Below are 25,381 nucleotides of genomic sequence, written 5' to 3'. Positions count from 1 at the left end.
ATAATGAACTACCGTGGGAAAATAATACACGCTCTTCACAGCCAGCTAGCACTAAATATCTATGAGAAGATCCGTTTAGAGGATGCTTTTTCCCAGCCAGCACAACTCATGAAAAACTGGTTTTCCCAGCAAGTTCTCATCGCACTGTTTTGCCAGCCAGGAATAGTAAGAGTAACTTTGTTTCGTATCATTATAAATCAATTTTAATTAAATTGAGTAATTTATTAAATTAAAATTGCCGGAGGGAAAAGGGGGCTTTGAAGGTAAAGTACAAATTCACTCTAAATGACAGCAGAACAGACAACTATTGTTTGCTGACAAAGAAAACTTTAATAAATAACCAAAACTGCCTGTTTTTAAATTGAAAGCATTTTTTCCAAAACAAAGTTTTTTTTTGCACGCTTCTAACAGTAATTTCATTTTAAAGTATTCTCCAGCCAGAATTGATCTCCAAAACCGATATGTAAGCTATTAGTGCACACAAAAAAATTTGCCAGCTATCTATCCGTCGATAACCAAGGAAGACTCTAGCCTGACCTAAGATTCCCAGCCAGGTCGACTCAAGTCTGCAGAGCGGATATTCTGCGGAGCGGATCCCGTGGGTACTTCTGATGAATCAAGAGTAGAGCACGTATCATGCTATTTGCCAACACCCATGTATCTTACACGAGATCACTCGTCAAACTTGATAAACGTGACAACCGGGCAACTCAAATTGGATTAACGGAAACTGGAAGAAACGAAAACCTTTGTCATGATGAAGAATACAAGGCGGACCATTGGAAACCAAAATGCACCGGGTTGTTTCTTGCTATCAGCTGCATTTCCAATCACAGACAACTTCCGCGAACCTCAAGAAACTTCATGATTGATTTGTACTTGAACATGCCAGGATTTCATTGCAATCTCGCCATTGCTCATCTATGAAACTTTTTCATTGCATTCGGCAGACAAAAGCTAAATTTGCAGTAATAAAAATTATCCGTGTAATTTCCTTAAAACTACAATGTACGTGAGTATTTTAAAGTTCTTCTTTTCCCGCGGAATCGATAATTACCATGATTTGTTGCGTAGCATTTTTATTTCGCAATGGTCGAATGGCGCCGGTTTATTTTGTTGGGCCAAGTGAGACCGAAATCTATTGGTTGTCGTGCTGCTGAAACCGATTTCAGATCACTTCAACCTTGTTTCCACAAAAAATGAAATTTAGTTTTCTATGCTCCGTGTAATTCCCTCAAAACCACCGATGATATAACAATTAAACATGCGTCTTTCCTGCTGAACCCATGCATGACTAAAAAACAACGGAAGTCATGTGAGACTAAATGTTTGTTACTTCAGTCAAAGTAGAAATTCTGTGAACATGACGAAGCGTAATTTTTAACGCGGGATTTTTATCCCGAAAATAAAGGGATCAGCACCGCGGATGTTTCAAACATGAAATCTAAATAATATTCTTTAAAGTTCCTGGAATTAACATTTGCAGAAACGTTTATGACGATGAAATACTCCAAGGGTTAGCTGTGAAGAAAAGCCAATCAACTGGCATATTATCTTATCATTTATTTTATCGATATTCTACTGCTTTTCAAGCCCAAACAGATTTCTAGCTTTAGCTATCTTTGTAATCATGCGAAAACTTTACAATTGATGACATTTGCAGCATCACCAGTCACTTAGTTTGCCGGGGGGTTATCCAAAAATACTCTAGATGGTTTTCAGGTCCTAAAAGAGGCCGGGGAAAACTGACTCCGACCACTTATCCTGAGCCCGGCTTTTCTTTTCTCGGCCCATCCCACGAAAAATGAATGGCTCCTCAAATAAAATCACCGACTAAAATAAATCACTACAGAAAGAATTGAAATGAGTGTATATTTTCTCTGTTCGTTTCTCCACTGTTTTGAAATTACCTTGAGTGGCGAATTTATTTGACCCTTGATCGGGTTATTCAAGTGAAAGTCAGGGATAGCATTACAGTGGATTTCCTTTGATATTGTAGTGAAACTTCCCCAGAGAGTTCAAGTCTCGGCCGAAAACCAGAATTTATAAACATCCGGGTTTTAGAGCGACACTCATCTTAGCACGTGCTGTTCACACGACCAATGAGCAAGTCTATACGAACTCTATCCTCATCGTACTCCGAGAAATGCGAAAACGCGGAGGAAAGCATACTTTTAAGATAAGACTTAAGAAGACACGGTACAAATTATTTTAAATTTTCATTTTTTAATTTCTACATAACAGACTGGAATAGTATTCCATTGAACATTATGCATGCACCTTCATTAAGCAGTTTTAAATCCTTTCATGATAAGATCATTTGTGTCAATTTTAAATCAGATGTAACTCGTGAGTGACAAGTATGTAATTTAATTCGATTAACCTTGGGGCGTATTTAAATTTTATTTCATAATTTTTAGTGTCAATTTTGGTATGCAATTTAATTAGGCTAGTTTTGGCCCGCAATTAAACTTTATTTCTTAATTTTTAGAATGTTTAATATTGGAGAATATTCTTTGTATGGGAATTTAGTTTTCCCCAATTATTTTCCAGTCATGCACTTTTTGTATCTTCCGTATTTTTTTTTAACTCGTATTAGCACGACAAAGTATCATTTAAACTTAAACTAAACTTATGCCTGCATGTTCGCATTCGACTTTACTCATAGAGTGCACGTGTACGCAAGTCGCGTGAAGTTAAACGAGGTCGTGTGGCGGCCGAGGGATCAACCGCGGCGTTCCCAGTTTCCTGTCATGCTCTAACCATTAGCTGCAATTATTCTGTGGGGCTCAAACTTCACGACCGGTTGTGCTTATAAAGAGCAAACTGGTCTGCCTCATGCTAATTGGCTACACAGTGTTATAAAATTGTTAATTTAATCGCTATCATCAGCCCCTAAGGAGGGCGGCCCAGAAAGTTTACTTGCAAACCTGTGTACAGATAAATGAAGGGGTAGTTTCTAAAGAAACTGTGGTGCTGCGTCGGTGGGGAAGTAGTATACAAAAATTTGGTTTTATCAACGGAGTTGATAATGTAAATTGGCCACCGTACAGAGATTCTAAAAGCTGACGTTTCGAGCGTTAGCCCTCGCTCGAAACGTCAGCTTTTAGAATCTCTGTACGGTGGCCAATTTACATTATCAACTCCGTTGATAAAACCAAATTTTTGTGTACAGATAAACTGAAGTACTCGTCACTTTTATTTTATCATGCTCCTGACAGTTGTTTTTTTTTTCTAATTTCACTGACAATTTTCAACACGCGTTTCAGGGGGCATATCAATCAGCGTAGATGTCGCGAGCCGGAATGTGAAAGAGGGCAATGGTAGCCTCGACCCAAGCCCCTACTCGCTTTTCACACGCAGTTCTTTTCGTTTTCTCTACTATCTGAGAGCCTGGAACAGGCTAGGGCAATGGGAAATCGGTTGTCTGGTGTCTGCACGAGATAGAAAAGCTTTGAACATGCTACGTTCGGTGCGTCAGTGGTCAATATTAGGGAGTTAAAGAAACGACGACGGCTACGGCAACGACAACGCTAAAAAGCAGTAATATTATTGGTTAAAAGAAACAAAATGATCGTGCTGCACGTGCGGCACGCATTTTTGTACATTTCTCTTCCCTACTCGTCAAAACTACTACGTGAAATGAACAAATTTAAGGTTTTGACGACAACGTGGACAAACTACAATGGATCTTTCAGTCTCAGGCTCTCCCTTTACTTCAAATCCGTCCGTACCAATCGAATTATAGGACACTTCGCACATATTGTATAATGTAAACAAGGTTGAATAATCCCGAAATAAATAGAATAGCTGAAACGTATATTTTGAAGTGACGTTTTCGTCCCCATAGCCGTCGTGGTTTCTTAAACTCCCTACTGACTGTGAGGCTTTCACGGTAAAATTCAAATTTTTTTCGTCTTTGGAGTAATGGGGCTGAGGTCTGGAGATCATTTGCACACGTTTCGGTAGCGCATTTATCATCATGAAATGCAAACCTCCACGAGTGCAAGGATGACCCACCGAGTTGCCGGGCTAAATTTCAAATTTGTAGTAAAAACCGTTTCAGTTTCAAGTAACTGAAACCTTAAGTAAGAGAAACCTTAAACTAAACGCGTTAAGAACATGTCTAAATTTGCTAGTTGTTCGTTGACAAAATCCATCAATTTGTTGAAGGGTTTTACAGATCGGTCTGAGCAAGAAACCCTCTAAAAAAGGATCGCGTTTCATGGAATCTTTACTTCATTAGGCACTTCAACATTTATATCACCAGTGAGAAGCTTAGAGGCATATTAAAAAAAATGGTATTTTCAAACATTTTAAAATCGAACAAACAGAAAGATCGAACAGCGCCCGATTGTTTGCAAGCAACACGTTACCGAGTTTGTCAGCGATACTCTGCCACAGTGATATCAAGTTCACACACTACTGACAATTCCTAACTTAAAACAAAGGCGTTTTTGTTGTTTCATCGACTCCAGAATTCACACGATGTTTGCTTTGTCATCATAGACTAGAACAAGATATCGCCTGTCTCGGGTATGACGAGTGTCAGCAGTTATAAATCGAGAGATTTAGCACTTTCACGTGTTCAGCAAACGCCTAACGCTGATTAAGTAAAATTTGCATTTTGTCAAAAGTGGAAGAAACTCGTTTGATGCCAGTTCATTAGTTGCCTGTTAGCTACAGGTATCGAGGAACTTCTCATAAGAGAGAGACAAGTTAGAATAAGATAGTTTTCCGCACGCTTTTTGGCAAACAGTAGAATTCTGTTTCCCGTTCGACGTTTCACGTTAACGCGATACGAAATCTTGAACTCTCTATAATTTCGCCGCCGTAACAACAGTAAATCACTTTCTTTACCTATGACTGAAATACGAGATTGCAAATGCAAAAGGAGAGATCGTGCTAGTGAGTTGCGAGTTAACGTAACCCCTTGAGTTGACCGGCTCAAAATAAAGACGTTGTTCGATCATTGACTCTCAGCCAGGGTATGTTCTTTTTTGAACGTTCTTATAAAAAAGGTTGTTATAAAAGCGCGTATACAATCAAAATGTGGGTAAATCAAATTGACGCTGAATACAATCAGGGCATTGCCCGATAGTGATATTATGTGCCTCGAATACTAGCAAATTCAAGAACCAGGGGCACCCAACGAGAATATAGTTCAAAACCACTTAGACATAGCATTGTTAAACGTATTTTAGTATTTAAACGGTACTTATAGGCATATTTTTATCCCCTAAAAATGCACGGTTTCATCTGTTCGGATTTCCTAGCTGAAAGTCTAGTAATCCGAAAATTACAGGGATCAAAAGTTACCTTTTCGAAAATTTAGCCAGGAAAAAGGCTCCCGAAAATTCTAGGTGACCTTTTTAGGGTAAAAATCTGTTAAAATTGGGCAATTATACCATTTTTCAGGTGTTCGAAAATCCTAGGAGAGGCAGGCAAGCAAGAAATTTTACAACAAATGTTCCGAAAATTCTAGATCTCAAATCGACTTCCGAAGAGAAATTTCCGAATATTGACATTGGGTACCCCTGAAGAAACCCATGAAAACGCAAAAGATGGAGTTCAACTGACAGCAGTCGAAAAACAGAGGACAGACTTGATCTGTTTCTAGCTTAGAACTTGTGAACCCAGTTCAGTTAAGACTTCAGAGGACAATTAAAGCTGGATATAACAGAGTTAGGCGAGACTCAGAAAATTGCCCTTTAGTGAAGAATTTGGCATCAGCTGCAGTGATCTAGCAGAATAAATGTTTGCACTTGTGGTCAGATTTGATAAAATCTTACCCGACTGATTAATGGCAAACAACACAGACAGAACGAGACTGTCAAAAGGGTTAGTTACCTTGCCTTTATCTCCGAGAGATCTTCGTATAAGTCGTGATGTCTAAGGATAGTTGACAACTCAACTGCCAAAGTTAAAAGTGACTCGGATCACGCTCAGCACCGTGCACATTTCGCCCATTTGTTACCATTAGCCTCAACTGAAGCCTGTTGACATCCGCCTGATATTTGTTGCTGCAAATGGTAAACGCGTTTAAACAGGTTGCTCTTGTCTTGGGCCAGCAAAAGACGGTGGATTCTTTTTCTCAATTACTGATATAAATCAAGGCATGACGACTGAATTAACGCTGAAAAACAGTGACTTGTCCGAAAGTTAATACTACATGTAATGATACTACTAAATTGTACTATTAATAGTTTTAATGTATTTTTCTTTTTCGGTACCATTATTCCATGTGAACATGTGTTTGTAACCGGCAATTTTACGAGTTATTTAGCTATGCTATTTTTAGGTGGGATCTGTTCCAGCTAATCCTTTTGTAAAGTGTTGTAATGAATATTGTTGTAGTTGTTGTTGCACCAACTATGAATACAACTGATCGTAGTCGATGTCTTAATCACAACTAATCAGGGGCGGATCCAGTATTTTTCTTAGGGGAGGGTGCACCACAAAGGAATAGCGTATACCAGTTGTATTAGAAAGCCTCAGGTCAACTCGGGGGGGGGGGGGGGGGGAAATTGCGCACCCCCTGAACCCTCCCCCTTGATCCGTTAACTTAACGTATTTCTCACAGTTTGGATGGTAGAATTTAGCAATTTCAGTTCAAAAGCACCCAAAACACAAAGCGCCTAACCTTCAGAAAACTGCAGCATAAGTGATCAGTGTTAGAGCCAGACTTTTCGAACCTGGTTACTGCCCTGAGTGTTTCTGATTCCGGTAATATCTTATTTTCTTCTTTTCGCATTTCAATATGAACGCCACAAAAGTCGCCCATAACAAAAGTTTGAAAAAGGAATTTGTGTGTTGCAGAAAATGCTCGTTTACTTTGTACCAATACCTACCGGCACGTAGCATATGAAAGGAAAAATGATTAACATTGGGAAATGATAAATTGTTTGTCATCCCATGAATACCGGCGAAGGAACTGGCAACATGTTTTGAAGTGAAGCTGCTTGTGCCATATTTTTGTTACTTAGTGTTTAGGCACTTGCTCTGCACGAGCTAAAATTTTGTCTCGAATATGCGAGACACGATGACCGAATCCATCTTGCCGCTTAAGAAGAGATTCCCCATGCAAACACGCGCAAAGAACAAGGTCGTTGTCACTCCAAATCGCGGCACCATCGCTTCAGTAACATCGAGAAAACGAAGTCACACAAGTATTGTGTTAATAGTAAAAAGGATGCTCAAGAAAGTAGTTGTTTTTAGAAAGACGAAGAGATTCTGTGTAAGTGTTGATAGTGCTACGTTAAGTGATTTCTGGTACGCCCAGATACATAAAATCCCGAAAAATGGCCTAAAAATCTATCCGGAAATTCTCCAAACAATGTAAATAAATCCCACTTTTATCCCTAAAAATCTCGAAATTTATTAGAAAATTTTCGAAATAATCAGATAATTTGCATAAAATGTGAGAATCTTGTGACCTGTGGTCAAAGTGCATGCAAACACCTTCAAAATGGTTCAAAATGTTGAGCTTCCTCTGCTTTCAGGCCTTACTGTGATGCTAACGAGGCATGCTGGAAACATAACTAACGTATGGGCTAAACCACTGACCAGTGGTATGTGAATGGCAAGAGACCGCTTGGAAACAGTGCAAGAAGCTTCTTAGAACCACCCAAATTTGTTTTTATGCTATCGGAAAGGAAAGGAACTTTATTTAAGTGTCTAGTGGATTTAGCGCTGGAGCACTAATTGGGGGCACTGTAAAGTGAAATTAACAATTTTAACACAACAAGTCAAATGTTGGTTTTTGAGGAGAGGGGAAACCGGAGTACCCGGAGAAAACCTCTCGGTGCAGAGTAGAGAACCAACAAACTCAACACACACATGACGCCGAGTCGAGGAATCGAACCTGGGCCACATTGGTGGGAGGCGAGTGCTCTTACCACTGCGCCATCCCTGCACCCCCTAAATCATTCTAAATCCGGATTTTTGATAAGCATTCTAAATCCGGATTTCTGTATCTAGGCCTGATCTCTGGCCACTTGTTTTTCACTGCCAACGAGACTCAAAAGCGATCGCATTTCTTCGCGTTTTGGCAAGTTAAATACCGGTAAAATGGATTTGGATTTGATTGGTTCATTGCATTCTTTGCTCTTCTGTCAATATCCGTACTGTTTTTGTTGCAGCAAATGCTAGAGTAGAAGTGTCAAACTAGGACGGTTCACGTATGCCTAACGATGGACACTACATGCACGACCTCATCATTAGGCGATAAGACCATCAACAAAGCCCTTCTCAAATTACTAAGCCAACCGTGTAACAGCTGGAATAGGTCTGAAATAGGGGAATCAAATATTTGGTCAGGCCTGAAATGTGGTAGGTTGGTCTGAAACAGGGTAAGGGTTTCGGGAAGAGGGCCGCACACCCCCATCCAATTTTTCTGAGAGTCTCCCCACCCCCACCCGGGCGTGAGAGCCAGGACAGAAACCGGCACAGTGGTTAGGGAGTTTGTCAGTAGATCCGAAGATTCCTTGTTCAAGACCCGTTCTGAGCACTCTTTGAATTTAATACTGGTAGTCATTGCGTTTTTCTTAAAAGAGCTCGGTTGCACTTCGAGGTTGCACAGCCAACTGCTTTGCCTCCGGCCAGTTCACGGTTGCAGTTCAGTTCTGTCGTTTTGTTGATTTGATGTTTTTATATGTTGTTCTCTTTGTGTTTGCCTTTCTTTTATCATCAAATTTGTGCTTCCTTGAATCGACTTTTTTCCTTTAGACATAAAATTCTTTATTCTGCCTCTTACTTATTTTCTTGGGAGCATTGTACCTTTTTCAAGTCTATTACTTATTTCATGTATCTCTATACACGTGTGGTACAAACGTACCATTTATCTGCTTGTAATTTTATTTATTTTTATTTATTTTATTAAATTGTAAAGGACATTTGATCATGTTCGGCATGAAAAATGCGCTATATAAGTTACATTACCGTAACAAAATGAGAACAAGGCTAGGCTCAAACGCGAACAGCGTATTTTTTCAAGTCCTTGTTAGTGTGTGTGCTTTTTTTTTAAACTTGGTATGTGAAATAGCGGGGCTGTTAGCAATCGGCAAAACGGCGAAACGAGAATCGACGTAACGAATTTTCTTATGTTTTTGATGTCACTTCATTGAAAAAAATAAGAACTTCCTTATCTTTGGACCGCAAAATCTTGCACGACAATTTTCGTCCGCTAACACCAGAAGAACCGGAAATCTGATTTGCGGCAATTTCAAATGAACCGGGGTAAACGTGTTTCCTTTGTATAATTAAATTTCTCTGCATAGGCGTGATAAAAAAGGTTGACTTCTAAGTCCGAAATCGCTTATCCCTGTAAAGGGGTTTGCGGAACGAAAAAAGGATCCGTTAAAAGTTGCTTTACATTGAGCATCTGAATCTGCACCTGTCCCGAAGCACTGAAAAGCTTAAGACCCCTCGCCTCGACCTTGAATAAAACATAAAACTTAGTGGGTAGCGACAAAACTAACAGAGCGCAGGACCCAAGATAGGAAAAAGGCGCAAAAAAAAAAAACTAACTAGGAAACGGAGAAAAAATGTCATTCAACATGATGACCCTCCTAAAACCACTTCTTGTGACGTCGACAACGACTACGACTATGTGCGATTACGACGACTGCTACTGCTGCTTCTACGACTACTTCTACGACGACGACTATTACTACAGGAAAATGGAAAAAAACAGAAACAAATGTTTCGCAGAGTACCAGCCACTCAGTAACCGAAGGCACGACTTTACTGCACAAAGACAGCGAGCATTTCACGAGTACTTGACGCTCTTATTCACTAATTAGCCGATGCTGACGACCAGCCAGCAAGGTAAAACTCTAAACCAGAAGTAGTATAAAACATTGTAAAATACAGCTTAATTGAACCACTGATAATAAATAATAATTGGTTATTGAACAACTGAGGAGCTGCCTTAGCGACAGTGGAACACTGTTAGCACACACAAAAATTAAGCTACTGCGAGCAAACACATCTATCTGAACGTCACTCGAACGTGACATGGCTACATTTAAATTCAGTAATAGGAATACGTTTCATCAGTTAACTTTCGACCCCGGCCCGGATATTGCGTTTTCAGTTGGCATTCTGATTGGGTCAATAGATCTCTAGCTGGCATTCACTGGTTGTAAAATTTTCCAAAACAACTACTGGGCATTAAAGCGCCGCTTGAATTTAAAAATTTCACGAAATTTTCTCCCTTGACTTTGATAACAAAAAGTTAACTCTCACATGACTTCCGTTGTTTTTTGGTCCGCAATGCATGGGGTTCCCTTGCTTAATAAATTTGTCCCGCAGGAAAGACGCATGTAATATATGTGGTTTTGAGGGAATTACACGGAGCATAACTTTTGTGTCGAGCATATAACTTCTTTGTCGAGATAACTTTGTTGGAAGTCAAGATTGGAATGATCTGAAATCGGCTTCAACGGCACGACAACCAGTAGATTGTCGTCTCATTTGGCCCAACAAACTGAAACACTATTCGGATATTGGCAAATGATAATAATTCTAAGCTTAAGTAAAACAACGAATTATGTCAATTAATCGATTCCTCGGGAAAAGAACTTTATAACACTCACGCAATTGGTGGACCAGGTTTAATTTAAGGACATTACACAGGGACACCCAACGTCAATTTTCGGTAAATATCTGTTCGGAAGACGATTTGAGATCTAGAATTTTCGGAACATTTGTTGTAAAATTTCTTGCTTGCCTGCCTGTCCTAGGATTTTCGAACATCTAAAAATTGGTATAATTGCCCATTTTTAATGGATTTTTACCCTAAAAGGTCACCTAGAATTTTCGGGAGCCTTTTTTCTGGCTGAAATTTTCGAAAAGGTAAGTTTTGATCCCTATACTTTTCGGATTTCTAGACTTTCAGGTAGGAAATCCGAACAGATGAAAAATTTTTAGGGGATAAAAATATGCCTATATCTACCGTCTAAATACTAAAATACGTTTAACAATGCTATGTTTAGCATTGTTTATTCTCGTTGGGTACGGTGCCCCTGATTACATTACACGGATATTACAATTATTAGAAATTAAGCTTTTGTCTGGCGAATCCAGTCAAGTAGCTTTGTAATTGGGCCGCTGAGTGATTGCAGCGAACTTTACTGGCATGTTAGTAAATCAATCGTTAAGATTTAAGTTTACCGAAACGATATCGATACGATTAAGGCTCACAGAAGTTGTCTGTGATCGGAAATGTAGCTAATAGTGAGGAAGGCCAATGATCAGCATGTGTATTCTACATCATGACTAAGGTTTTCATTTCTTCCGGTTTCCGTTAATCCAGTTTGAGTGGCCCGTTTGTCACGTTTGTTAAGTTTGGCGGGTGAAACTTGGGTGTTGGCAAATAACATGGTACGTGTCCTACTCTTGCCTCTTCAGTAGTCTAGATAAAAAAATCCAGTGGCACTTTTGACATTTTTCCCTAACATTAATGCATAAAGCACCAACCGCTTTCTGTCCATAGCTCTTAGAAAATGGTTTTAAGTATGCGCTAATTAAAGTGTTGAGAAGGCAGCGATTTTTCCTGACCCCTAGGTTTTTCGAACCTTGTTGGAGTTATGGGTTAGGGTTAATGGGCCTTCAGGCTCGTAACAGAGACTTTACCTTTACCTTTTTTATTGGACTTATTAAGGACAATATTTTGAATTAACCATCATTACACCTGCTTATTTCACATTTCAGTTGATAAGGCGTGGGGTACGCGAAAGCTTTGTTGGGAATAAAATATCGTTATGGTGCCTTGATGCTTCAGTCACCTTCAATGTGAACCACACGCGTGCGTCACGTTTCATGCCAATCACCACACGGTCAGCACGCCGAGTAGCGCCCGACCGTTATCCTGGAATATAAGTAAAGGAAATGAAATAATCGATTTATATTTCAACACAAGTCATTTGTATTGCTATATAATTGCAGTAAATTGCGAAGATCAATCTAGTATTAACGTGCATCAGTGAGGTTAACTTGACACCAGACTAGTCTCAGGCAGAGCTGTGTTGAGTCAGACATGGATAACTTTAACCAGTTCTTCCTCCGCAAAAGGTCGCTGCAAAGTGGCAATCGCGAAATATTTAAAGAAAAGTCACAAAACAAGCACGCACTCCGCAAGCGTCGTCACTCGCTTTCAATGTGCGACCTTTGGAGATTTCCAGATAAAGAAAACACTTTCAAGCAAGAGACAAAGAGACCTGTTCTACGCAAGTTGTGGGACCATTTTAAAAATGGCTACTCCTCCCTTGAGTCTGTCCAAAATCTCCTCAACGCGCGGCTTTCAAGAATGGGTTCAATTGGCAATGAGATAATGCGACTTAAGTCAAGTGATTCAGAGTGGAAGAGCCTACCAGAGGAGAGCAAACGGCTTGAAGAAGACAAGAATGACCCAGATCAGGCATGGAGAGAATGGGGGCCTTTTTTGTCAGAGAGGCAATGGGGAACGGTTCGCGAAGATTACTCAAAGGATGGGACCTGGTTCGTATTGTTTGCTTTTCATTTTGTTTTATGTTTTTTCTCTGTCAGTTTTTGATAAACCTTCATCGTAATCCCATAATTAACTTGAGTCATCCATCCCGCAAGATGATTCTAATAAACAACAGGAGTAAAATGAAAACTAAGCTAAATTGTTTTGTGGCACGATATTGTTCATTCAAGGACCCTTGACCCCGAACTGCAAAGATACAATTTCCTAATATAATTATGATGACAACATTTGAGATGGAGAGAAGAAACCAAACTGCAATCTAAAAATTAATCTTGTCTACTGGGAGACAAGGGGCTGGAATTATAAACCAAACAAAAAGTCTAGAGATTATAACCTCCCATACTGTTTAATAAGTGGCGTACTACATGACACTCTTGGAGGTAAAAACAGGTCCGGTTTCCTTCAACTTTTGGAAAGTTAATGAGATTGTTGAGAGTTACAAGAACGTAATTAAGAGCCTCGTCTCCTTCCTGCTAAAATCTTCAGAAAATCCTTCAATTGTCTCATTTGTTCAGTGAGCTCCAGAAAGAACTTCTCCGTTATACATTAAACTTAAAATAAGATCATTTCTTTGGCTTATTTCATTGCCTCGATATAAAAAATCTTTGAAATTTGTGTATTTTTCAGGTCAGTTATGAAATCGAGCTGAATCATAAAAACAACTTCGGAAAATCCTTGTCCAAATTGTTTTATTTCTTGAATTCCGGAAAGAATTCCTTTGTTGCATTAAATGTAGAAAGAAATAACTTTTTCAGCCCATTGTATTGCACCGAAATGGCGTTAATTTACATTTTCGTATTTTTCTGGTCATCAATGAAATATAGCTGAGCTGAGTCATACATAACAGGAAATAATTAATGTCAATCTCTCATATTTCTTTTAAGAAAGCGTCATGTTTTTAGAGGAAGCTCAAGAGCATCGGAACCAAATTGCAAAAAGACTTCGTGAGATATTCTAGACCTTCTCTTTCTGCTTTTGGCGGGGATTTCGTAACCAGTTAAACCTGCACGTACTAAGTACACGAAGTTCCGGTGCATTTATTATTTATACTTTATAATCTCTATCTAAAATTTACGTCACTTTCATTTTAAGATCACTCTTCTTGAATATCAAAGAAAAATTTATCTCTGGAAATGTCATTTTTAGATCTCCTCGGGGATAAAAAGTTACGTAACAATCAATCATACGATCGTCCGATAGGAAAGACTCCTGCCACAAAGAACTAACGGTTTTCGCGTAAGTTAAATCTGTATAGAATTTTGGTCTCATTTCATTTAATCTCGGTATTTGACCGTTTTGGTGGATCACAAAGCGCTTTATAATTAGCAGTGTTATAACTCTGTTTATAATCATTAACACGATACACGCGTAACAATCTGACGTCAATTATTTGATTTTCAGCTGGGAGTATTTTCCTCACGACCAGGCAAGATCACGTGCTTATCGCTGGGGAGAGGATGGTTTGCTAGGAATCACGGACAGGGAATGTCGTCTGTGTTTTTGTTTGGCTTTATGGAATGAAAATGACCCCATTCTGAAAGAACGGCTCTTTGGACTCACTGGAACCGAAGGTAAGTCCTTCTAGCTATTTTGCAAGAGGCTATGACAAGGAGTGAACTAGTTGCATCACGTTTCCTTAGACCTAATAATTTTGTCATTGTTATTTCCTCGCATATATTAATAAGATAATTTATGCACCTGTAACGTAATCAAGACGTGGCTCCTAGTAGTCGTTGTTGTCAGCTCCAGCTTAATGAACTAATAATTATCCATCATCATTTTTTCATATTTTTGCCGAGCTTTCTGTAGAACAAATGTTCGACAATCTGTTGCTTTCTTGCAAGACCGAATCGAACATTTTCATACTCTCTTTTAAAATCAATCATCCCCTCAATCATCAATCGCATATTGAAAACTTGTACTGTGTAAGGTACTTGTTGCAATGCGTGTAGTTTAGCGAAACAAATAAATGAAAATAAATATGAATGTTTGCTTTTTCGTCGCGGTTTGGTTTCCTACACAAGAAAAACCAGTCGCGACTCGCAGGCGGATATTTTCCCGCGCTTCAAGAAGTATTTTGTAATTGCTTCGAAAGCTTGATTGATCGCACTGTTTTCCGCCTGCTGTGATTGGTCAGCGCACTCGCAATTTTTGACACTCTTCATCAAGTACTCTTTTTCTTTTTTACCCAACAGGCAATCATGGTGAGGATGTGAAGGAATGCTACTACTACCTGGATTCAACTCCGACTCATTCTTACATGAAAGGTTTATACAAATACCCACAGCGGGAATATCCCTATGTTAAACTGGTCACAGAGAATAAGGAAAGAACCAAACAAGACAGAGAATTTGAATTGACCGACACAGGTAAGACAGAACGTGTTTTTCTTTTTCAAGACTCGTTTATGAACAAGTATTGTCTATTAAAAACAGCAAACTTATTTCATGATACCCTCACCAGCCTTCCGGATTTAATTTATTATAAACGAGGTACAGGTACTTTCAGATCGTCAGAAACCTGCGAATAAAAGTATATTTTTCTACTCGTCACTCTCAATCTCTGTCACGGTGGAATTAATGAGTGGATCCATTTCATTGGGCAGCTTTGTTTTTCATGTTTTTTTCGTTACCATGTCTCCACTTAAATAAGGCAGAAATCCCCCGCTTCGTATAAACCACAGACAAACCCACACTTCATGAATTCGCTTAAAGAAGGGTCAATGCTCGAGACGTCAGAATGAGTCATTTCATCTTCTCAGCGGTGGAAATTCGACCTTTATCAGTCAACTCGTTTGGTGAAATCAAATTTTCGTTCTTTACTCCCCACCTACGGACTATCTCAGTTTCTTTAGAAACCATTCCCTTCGGATCCTCAGACAAACGCTCGTCCAATTCAACTGAGCTACCACAGTTTAATTTAATTAACTCTTACTTTACATTGCGAGGGAGGTTAATTTTCACATCCATTCGATCCATGTTTTTGGATCTTTGTTTTTGCAAAACCTGTTTAATGCGTTTACTGTTTACTTAGGAGTGTTTGAAGACGGACGCTATTGGAACGTTTTTGTGGAGTACGCTAAGAAGACGCCCAACGAGATCTTTGTTAAAATTACTGTTGAAAACCGCGGACGTGAAGAAGCTCGGTTGCATGTGCTACCAACACTGTGGTTCCGAAACACATGGAGCTGGGGTTGTGATCACGTGAGCTGCTCATCCATGACTGATTCCAAGTCCAAAGTATGCAAGAGGAAGCCAATTATGGTGCAAACAGCTCCCAAACAAGTGGAATGCTCTCATGACAGTTTAGGAAAATACACATTTTCCGTAAGTGCGGATCCTGACGGCCTAATACCAGAGCTGATCTTCACAGAAAATGAAACTAACTCCAAGGTAATTTGAATCCACCTGTATTGTCATACTCGATTATATTACGATTATATTACGATAGGAGGTCTTGATTGTGAAAATAGTTACCTATGAGAGTAATAAATTATAACGGCACAGTGCGCCTGCATGAGGTTTCGCACAATCTCGAAAAATTTGTGAGGCAAGTGGAAGGCGTCCGAAAATTCAGCCTCTGGGGCTTGCAAACTTCAGCTTTGTTGATTTCTCATTTCCCTCCACAGAAACTCTTCAAATCATCAACGTCATCGCATTTCACTAAAGACGCCTTCCATCGTTATATTATCGACAACGAGATCGAGGCTGTCAATCCAAGTAAGGAAGGCACAAAGATGGCAGCGCGTTATGTTCTTACTGTCCCACCAGGGGGACAGCAGATTATTCGATGTCATCTTACAGCTCACAAAGATCAAATGTTTCCGCCAACCTCCACCTCGGCGTTTGATGATATCGTGTCCCAGAGAAAGCACGAAGCTGACAAGTTTTACAATACCATTATACCAGGTAATTATAAGTTTCGCTGGTCACAGATACCTAAAGGATGCATCATGAAAGCGCAATATGGGAAAAAGTACGAAAAACAGTAGCTAATAGTTATCTGTTCTGTTATTTGGCCATTTGACTTGAACTCTTCATATCCAAAAAAGAGTAGATTCAGCACACTAGACTTGAGGCTCGCTTTTTTATCATTGCACCGAGGATAATAGATACAAAAATAAAAAAGAAAAAAAGAAAGAAACTTTATTTATAGTGTCTTGTCGTTCTATCGCTGGAGCACTAATTGGGGACACTCTAAACTGAAATTAAGAATTAACGTAAATCTAGTCAAATGTTGGTTTTTGAGCAGAGGGAAACCGGATTACCCGGAGAAAACCTCTCGGTGCAGAGTAGAGAACAACAAAACAATAATTGGCTATTGACTGTTACAACCGGAGGACCCCAAAGTGAGTCATTGAAAAACTCCATAATATAGTGGTAATTAAAGTAACTTTTAAATTATATCGATGTGACATGATAATTGGCTTTGTGTTGAGCGATAGTGTAAGTTTTAAATGTGTTTTAAATAAATCATATTACTTGAGTTAATTCTTTTGTGAACAGATTCCCTTTCGGATGCCGAAATGGAAGTCTCGCGCCAGGCCTACGCGGGATTACTGTGGAGCAAACAATTCTATTATTACGTCATTGATGAGTGGCTGAAAGGAGATCCCGGCACGCCTTGCCCACCCGCCAATCGATTAAAGGGGAGGAACTCAGAATGGAAATATCTTCATAACAAAGACGTGATATCCATGCCTGACAAATGGGAATACCCTTGGGTGAGTATCTTCGCAGTGTGAAATTAATATGGGTTTCATTTGAGGTTCCTATAAGCGAAAATACCGCGGTTTATCGTAATACGGGATTATGACAATCAAACGACCCTTATCAAGCGCGAAAAATGCATGAAGAGATTTTGTGATTCAATGATTTTGGGTGCAGGGTTTGTTGGTATTTTGTGTCTCTTTCGCTTTCTGCTTCACAATTTATTATAATGCTGTACACAGATGAAGAAACGGCGTCTTATCTGCTGGCTAGAAAAAATTCAGACTGACTATTCTTCTCTCCCAGTACGCCTCGTGGGATTTAGCATTCCACATGCTTCCGTTGTGTAAAGTGGATCCCGAATTCGCAAAGGATCAGTTGATCCTGTTCCTTCGCGAGACATATATGGCGCCAAACGGACAGATTCCTGCTTATGAGTTCGCGTTCAGTGACGTCAATCCACCTGTGCATGCTCTAGCCTGTTACCGCGTTTACGAACTCACTGGAAAGTATGGAAAGAAGGATACCGTCTTCCTTGCGAAGTGCTTCCAGAAACTTCTGCTGAACTTTACTTGGTGAGGAGAAGAACAAAATATACAGGTCATCTTTTATTACTTTTGTTCATTCTTGGGTGTCGATTGTCTTCTTACTCAGAAAGATTAACTCATGTTAAAGTCTGACGTACGTCTTTTGACTTTTGCCAATGGCCGAGAAAGCTGGCTTGAAAAAGCTTCAGACTGGAGATTTGGGGTCCCTGAAGAGTTCGTTCGAATTCTGAATGTTCAAACTCAACAAAGTTGTTCTCCCTTATCATTGATAATTTTACTGTAGTATCAGGTAGAGGCAAATAATTGTTCCTGTAACATTCCTTTGTACTTTTTCTTGCGTCCGGCAAAATTCCTTATTACCATACTCTGTAAGACCTATAACTAATACGGTGACCACTTGAGGCAAATAAATGAAGAAAATAAATGAAATTAACAAATCGAAAAGTGGTTCAGCGTTGTCTGTACTCTTATCGACAGTGATATTATTCGTCATCACAGTGGTCAAAATGTTGTGACCTCACGAGGCGCAGCATTTCTTTTACCTCAATATTCAACGCTAAAGAAAGTTTTCATTTCAGAGCGTGAGCAAGATCATGACACAAAGAAAAAGCAAGTGTTGTCTATAACCTTCTCGCAATATGATTGGTTTATTTCCCAAAATGGGCGTTCCTGATTGGCTATTACATTGCGTGACAAATTGACGCGAGCATGACGCGTACATCATTGTCTAGACTCTTATCGACAACGGGAAATTAGCCAATCAGATTGCGAGATTACAAGCACTTGTGGTAAAAATGCATTTTGATATTTGTCTAATTAAATTTCCTTTGATAGGTGGGTGAACAGAAAGGATCCTGAAGGAAAGAATATATTTGGGGGAGGATTTCTTGGACTCGATAATATTGGTAACTATCTTGGTAGCTTAACGTGACTTTCTGTTCCTTGATGCAAATTGTGGAGCTAATAGGGTTGTTTTTAATGACAGGCGTGTTTGACAGATCCAAACCTCTGCCAATAGGAGATGGTCTTTGCCAGGTAAATAGTTATATGTGCCATTTAAAACGGTTTTATTTTTCACCAACTGAATTGCAAAATCAGCTGAAATACCCTGATTTGAATAAGTTCTATAAATAGTCCCTAGCCTGCAGGGAAAGCGCGCGTAAGTCACAGTATTCTGCTTCGCAAAATGCTTGACTGCCATTTTTGAAGAAGACAATGGCCGGGCCGAATAAGGAAGAAATTCCTGCAAAGGGATTGAAGAATACACGAAGGAACGTATTGCGTGCGATTGAGATAATTCGCGTTCCTAACAAGGCCTCTTCGCTGCAGTCTGCAATGCTTATCTCTCTTGTTACGCTGCATGTAATAACTTTTACTTCCCAAACATCTTTCTCTCCATTTTAACCAGACATCAGTCATAATAATAATAATAATAATAATAATAATAATAATAATAATAATAACAATAATAATAATAATAATAATAACAACAACAACAACAACAACAACACCACAAGAAATCTTAATTTAAAAAGAAAATGAAAGAGCAACAATTGAAAGTTGCTCATTTTACCAATATAAAAATACTCAACAGAAATTTAATTTGTATAATAATTTGTATGAAAAGACTTTATACAATACGATACATATTTAATTGACCGCTCCCCATAGGGGTTTTTCAGGACCAATGAAACAATAAACGAAACAACAGAACACAACAACAACAACTGTTAAGAATCCCAACTGGTCGGAGGCAAACCAGTTGGCTATTTCCAAGTGTAGCTGGGAAGTTGAACCAAATTCAGCGAGCGCCCTAACCACTGGGCCACACTGCCTCCGTCTTTCTGGCACGTGTGGGAAAATTATCGTTTATCTTCCATCGCCAGGCGGATGGAACTGCATGGATGGCTTTGTATTCCTTGGTGATGCTCAACATCTCTTTAGAGCTCGCTCTCACTGACGCGGTATATGAAGACATGGCCATAAGATTTCTGGAACATTTCACCAGCATCGCAGACGCCATTAATCAGATGTCAGATGGGTTTGGACTCTGGGATCCGGAAGATGGATTCTACTACGACCATTTTCACAGGGGAGAGGATTTCTTTCCTTTACGCGTGCGCAGTATGGTCGGCCTCATTCCATTGGTGGCGTGTTTGGTGTTGGATGGAAAGTATTTGGAAAACCTTCCTGGTTTTAGGAAACAGTTAAACTGGTTCATGGAAAATAGGAGAGACCGAGCAGCACAAGTAAGTCGTCTGTTTTTCGTACAGTTATCTAAAGTGGTTGTTTGGAACTATTTGTTCTTACCAGGTTTTACCTAAATTATTTTGTATTTTGGTCAAAGAGAAACCTCTGAGGTGACTTTAACGTGTATTTTTGTATGGTGATCTGTTGAGGGCGCCAAACGTATTGTAAGCCTGATGGACAATAACATGATACCTATTATTAATGAACGCGCAACCGCCCTGTTATAGCTATTCAAGCACCAAGCTTGTTGAATAATGCTCAGCTAATATCATTCCTTTGATTCAACAGATAGCATACTTAAACCCAAACGAGGACTCCTACCTCCTTGCAATTCCTTCTTGCGAACAGCTACGAAAGATTTTGTCGTACATGTTGGACGAGGATGAATTCCTTTCCTCTTACGGTATTCGCTCCGTGTCACGCTTTCACGAGAACCATCCTTATGAACTAGATCTGGATGGTAAAACATACCAAGTTGGCTATGTTCCAGGAGAATCTACCACATACATGTTTGGGGGAAACAGCAACTGGCGGGGACCTATTTGGTATTGTGGTGAGTACGTAAAGAGGAAAAACACTTTCGCTCTTCACAATGGTTGTAAATCAGGAAATCACTAATTATGGATCACTAAAAGGGGATAAGAGGATCATCACTGTTGCTTGCGGTTTTCAACATTTACAAAACACTGCTTTAAAATATAAATGATCAACCGACCTTTCAGTCAGTCACAAGAGCCATGTGCATGATGGCCGGGGGGTTGACAGCCTGACAACTGAATGACTGAGTAACATAGTAACCTTAATGACAGAGTGACCGAGTAATGAACTGATTGACTGACTGATTGCGTGACTGACTGCTGAGCTTATTGCTTGACCGAGTGACCGACCGATTGACTGGAATGGAGTTGGATGTTTAGTTGGATCGCAGGCTGCCCCATCCACTATGGACTTGCAGTACTTTCATTCCATTTAAAATGCTTTCTGCCAGAATAAAATATTTTGTGACCAAGACCGGTGTGCTAAATTGAGTGTTCCTGTTTGTTTAACCGCAGTAAACTATCTGATCGTGGAAGCCCTCAAACGTCATGACTACTTTTACGGAGACAGTTTCAAAGTTGAATGCCCAACTGGCTCTGGGAATCTAATGCGCCTTAAAGATGTTTCCTTGGAGCTTTCTCGCCGGTTGGCCTCAGTGTTTCTCCCTGACAAGAATGGTCGCAGGCCTTGTCACGGAAACGAGAAGCAATACGCAACGAAAGAGGACTGGAACCAACTGATACTGTTCTATGAGTACTTCGATCCTGAAACCGGAAGAGGATGTGGAGCAAGGTGAGCAACTAGGCCGAAGGGACTGGCACTCCTTTGTCTCCTTTGTCTCATTAACTTGTGAACAAATCGACTTTCAACGAGATGTATGGTGACTTGGAGATGAACGCAAAATTTCGAAGTTTATCTAGGATCTTCCAAATGCTTTTCATATAGTATGCCTTACAACTGAACTATAAGGCACTGTTACACTGTGCAATTGTTCTTACAACTTGTTTCGCCAAAAACGTTGCGAGACAAGTTGCAGAAACCGTTGCGGAAAGTAGAGTTGACTTCTATACTTTCCGCAACTTCTCACGGAACGGTGTACCAAATTCTTGAAGCATTCAGTTCGTAGTGTAACGTCTGCCCTGCCACTTGTGTCGCAAAGGTTTGGCATATCAGCCAATGAAAACGTTCCCTTAACCACATGATCTGTTGACGTAATTCGGAGTACTGGGGAGAAAAATTTTAACGACGTATCCCACAACCGCGCGCGGCCTTATTTTTGAATTCAACATGGCAGAGGCGAGGTTAGATCTCGTCGGTTCTACTTGAATGTTCATTCAGTAACAGGAAATGTGGTAGACACGGAATGATCTGTTGAGTTTTGGCGATGGAAGTACCGCAGGGAGTTTGGAAACTACACCTAAGGCCGCGCGCGGTTGTGGGATACGGCGTTAAAATTTGTCTTCCGAGTCCTCCAAATTACGTCACCAGATCACCTGGATGTGATCATCGAAATGTGACAAGTTGCCCAGTGTAACATAACTTGCTCCGCAATGTGAGAACAACAAGCAACAAGAAATATTGGCGACTGTATGAGGGCCTATAGGAGACTTGGTTTTTGAAGAGATGACTTTCGATGTTTACTAAGGGATACGCAGATACGTTCCTTCTAATTTCATCTATAGTCTGCTAACGGTTTGTTTACGATGAATTTCAGTAGAAATTCTCTTTTGCTTTATACTTACAGTCACCAAACCGGTTGGACAGCACTTGTGGCATCACTCCTGGATAAAATTGCAGTCGCCAGAAATAGGAATCCTTTGAATGGAGAAAAACGGATTGAAGAGACACTTAAGGGTTTCAGTAGGTCAGAAATATCTCCTCCATAGCAACAGTTTCAATTCTGGCAGACTCAATTGTCGCGAATTATGGTCTGTGAAAGTGAAGAGCATAAACGAATCACGTCTTCTGTTTTGGCAGTTGCGTTCGGACAGCAATAATGATCGCACACATCATGCCCATCGAAAGAAAATTCCACTGACATCATCCAGCGATAAAAAAAGAAAAATATTGGTTTCCGCACTTTTATACAAGGCGTTTGCGTGGGATCTGATAATCGATGAATGACTGCCCATTGTCAGATTTTGCTTAGCCACCACAGATAGCTTGAGCGGTTGTTGTAAATAAAACATCGACAATTCGTAATGAATGACGAATGTCAAGCTTAAAGTTTGCGTCACTTTCGAATAAGCAAAATATTTGTTTTGAGTCAATTTTTTGTCAACTACCATCTTTTACACTATTCTGTCACCTGGAAAGGTGTACTTGAACTCCTATGCTGTGAAAGCACTGGGATTATGTATGAATATCGCTGTATTGAACAACTAAAGTTAACAAGCCCACGCTGCCGCCCTTTTTCGCCTCAAAAAGTTCATCATACTATCGATCATACTAACACTATGTTTGCAACTTTTCATGACGCTATTTTCATAGACCCTAACTTCCTCGCTCCGTTTTGACCACGTGCTTGATAGTTGGTGATAGTTCATGCATGACAACCTCGTTTCCAGGGTTCACCGGAACGAGTAGGAGAGAACCCTGGGAACGAGGTTGAATTCATGATAGTTTAGGGCTCTTCGACTATCATCAACTATCATGCACCGTTTGACCAGAGATTTACATATTGCTGGTTCGGCGTTTATCCTTATTAATGATTTGTGTCAGAAGATGGTCCTTAGACACTATTTTTCCTCAAAAGAAACCTCAGACCATACTTCTGAAACTTCTTTGACCAATGGGTCTTTCCATTTATCGGCTTTCCATTTATCGGCTACAGTTTTCCACATCCAGGCAGCTTTAAAAGTCGGATTTGTTGAAAGAAGTAATATCTTTCATTTCGAGTCCTCCTTAAATCATATTGAATCATATTGATCATATTATCGTCTTTACCATTCCATAGAAACTTAAGAAATATCTTGTTTATCTCTCTAATTGCACGATAATTTGTTTGCAAAGGTGAGAATACAACCTAAACAAAATGAAATTTATGTAAACTATTTGAAGCAGTTGTCTCTTTTTGACACTTGGCCCCCCTCATTCAAAGGCCGGATAGCTTTATCCAGTGGATATGTCAATATCTTAGAGTTTCAATATCTACAAAGATTTCATTATTTGATCACCTAACTGTGAATTTGCACACACTCGAGCTCTAATCACATCTAAGTAAAGGCGAGTAAAGGCGTGTAAGAAAAAATAGTCCAACGTTTTACGCGCAGTATATTTTATACTCTGGATAGTGGCTAATCCGCAGAGTTAGACCGTGACAGTCTTTGAACAACTGGGGCGGATTTAATGGCATTCAATCCCAGTGACCTCTGCGATGCTGTACTATAACTGATCTCTGAAGCCACTCAGTTGGGAGCAGGTCAATTTCATGTGTGTGTAGACAAGTTGACATGCTACGAGGCTCTTCAAAACTACAATTCTTCCCAGTAAACTGAGTCTTCATAATTTCCAACTTCGTAAGAGTGCGTTAATTTTCGTAAGCTTTTCATTGTAGTTCTGAGAGATATGCTGTATCCTAATCCGTCTTTGTTTTCCTGTCATTCAGTCAAAGGCAAGGTATTACAGTTCCATACATGGGTTCCTGTCAGTTCCCCTTTTATTTCTATCAATGAAATCAAACTCTTGAAACATTCTTCGGATCCATCTAAAATGACCGTCATATCGTCTGCATATTGACTTAGTTTCAGTTCAGAATCTTACACTGTATTTTGATACCTCTAATTTATTTCATACTGCGAATGGCTTTAGCGAGTATTTCTACGGGATAGTATGAAGAGATAAAGCGATGGCCTTCCAAAGTTTGCCTAAAAAATCGGCTATTTTTGACAAATTTCCTTTGGTCCCCTCTTTGCTGTTTTGCAAAAAAATCGCCATTTTCGACACTTTTACAACAATTGCTATTTCTCTTCTAATAGCTCGTTTTTCATGGGGTTCTTTGCATAGCACAAATCTACAATAGTTTAGCTTTCCATCCATACTAATTAGGCTATTATAGGGCTTGTATTTCCTATTTTTTTGGCCTTCCAAAGTTTGCCTAAAAAATCGGCCATTTTTGACAAAAATCCCTTGGTCCCCTTTGCTGTTTTGCGAAAAATCCCCATTTTGAATAATTTTGTGCAAAAACGAGGCTTGGTGTTGAACGTTTGAGCATAAAGAAGCAAGGATGGCACAGTCCTGGTTAGTGCGCGGCCTTGGTGCTAGAGGTCCTGAGTTCGATTCCCGGATTTCGCACCCTTGTTTCGACTTCTTTCCTTTCCGTGTAGCTAAGTAGCTTTAAATACCCGTAAAACGGAGCACTGACGGAGAGGGGGGAGTAAAATGAGCGCACCGTCGACCTCAGGTTTGTCAGTTGAATTACTGTTACGAGTTATCGACGTTAAATATGGTTGCTTTACTTTACTTTTTTTATGACGTTATCTTGCATAAGGCATGTTGTAGCATTGTTATCTGTATCCCTAGATTGTGGTTGCAAACCACCGATACTTCGAAATACGGAGAACGTTACTCTTCGAAGTGAAGGCAGAAACTGACAGACCCACTTGTGCAGAAATTACGAGCTTAAAAAGGAAAGAGGTGGAGGGAAATCCAACCACATACGAAATGAGATTTGTAAAAGCGCGGAGATGCGAGCATAAAAGGAAAGAGTACAAAGGACAACCGTATACATTGACTTGCTGAATCCGACGAAAACTTAGTTGTCAATGAGGCCTAAGAGTGCAGAAACGATAATATAAACTAAATTACATGTATCAGCCAAACAAAAT

At 39.7% G+C, this 25,381-nt stretch overlaps 1 protein-coding gene across 2 annotated transcripts; it reads left to right on the top strand.

Moving 5' to 3' along the window:
* Positions 1-53: 53 nt before the first annotated feature.
* On the top strand, positions 54-25,381 carry LOC137974739 (uncharacterized). Of its 2 annotated transcripts, none has more exons than XM_068821696.1 (14): positions 54-165; positions 11,716-12,501; positions 13,913-14,082; positions 14,707-14,880; positions 15,545-15,903; positions 16,140-16,419; positions 17,017-17,234; positions 17,527-17,795; positions 18,603-18,673; positions 18,754-18,803; positions 19,655-20,017; positions 20,307-20,571; positions 21,071-21,347; positions 22,300-25,381. In XM_068821696.1, the coding sequence occupies exons 2-14, from the start codon at positions 12,041-12,043 to the stop codon at positions 22,439-22,441; spliced, it is 3,099 nt and encodes a 1,032-aa protein (XP_068677797.1). In that variant the 5' UTR covers positions 54-165; positions 11,716-12,040; the 3' UTR covers positions 22,442-25,381. The 2 variants fall into 2 exon arrangements, with proteins under 2 accessions (XP_068677797.1, XP_068677798.1); XM_068821697.1 differs by lacking the exon at positions 54-165 and adding an exon at positions 9,688-9,828.

This window comes from Montipora foliosa, chromosome 11 (assembly GCF_036669935.1).
Source record: "Montipora foliosa isolate CH-2021 chromosome 11, ASM3666993v2, whole genome shotgun sequence".
NCBI classification, from domain to species: Eukaryota; Metazoa; Cnidaria; class Anthozoa; order Scleractinia; family Acroporidae; genus Montipora; species Montipora foliosa.
This window is presented reverse-complemented; position numbering and strand designations above follow the sequence as displayed.

Bases quoted from the DNA above. Each gene is read 5' to 3' on its own strand.
- LOC137974739 (XM_068821696.1), top strand. From the start codon at position 12,041: ATGGATAACTTTAACCAGTTCTTCCTCCGCAAAAGGTCGCTGCAAAGT. The intron at 20,018-20,306 runs GTAAGTCGTCTG...TTGATTCAACAG, and splicing joins GGAGAGACCGAGCAGCACAA to ATAGCATACTTAAACCCAAA. The intron at 20,572-21,070 runs GTGAGTACGTAA...GTTTAACCGCAG, and splicing joins GGGACCTATTTGGTATTGTG to TAAACTATCTGATCGTGGAA.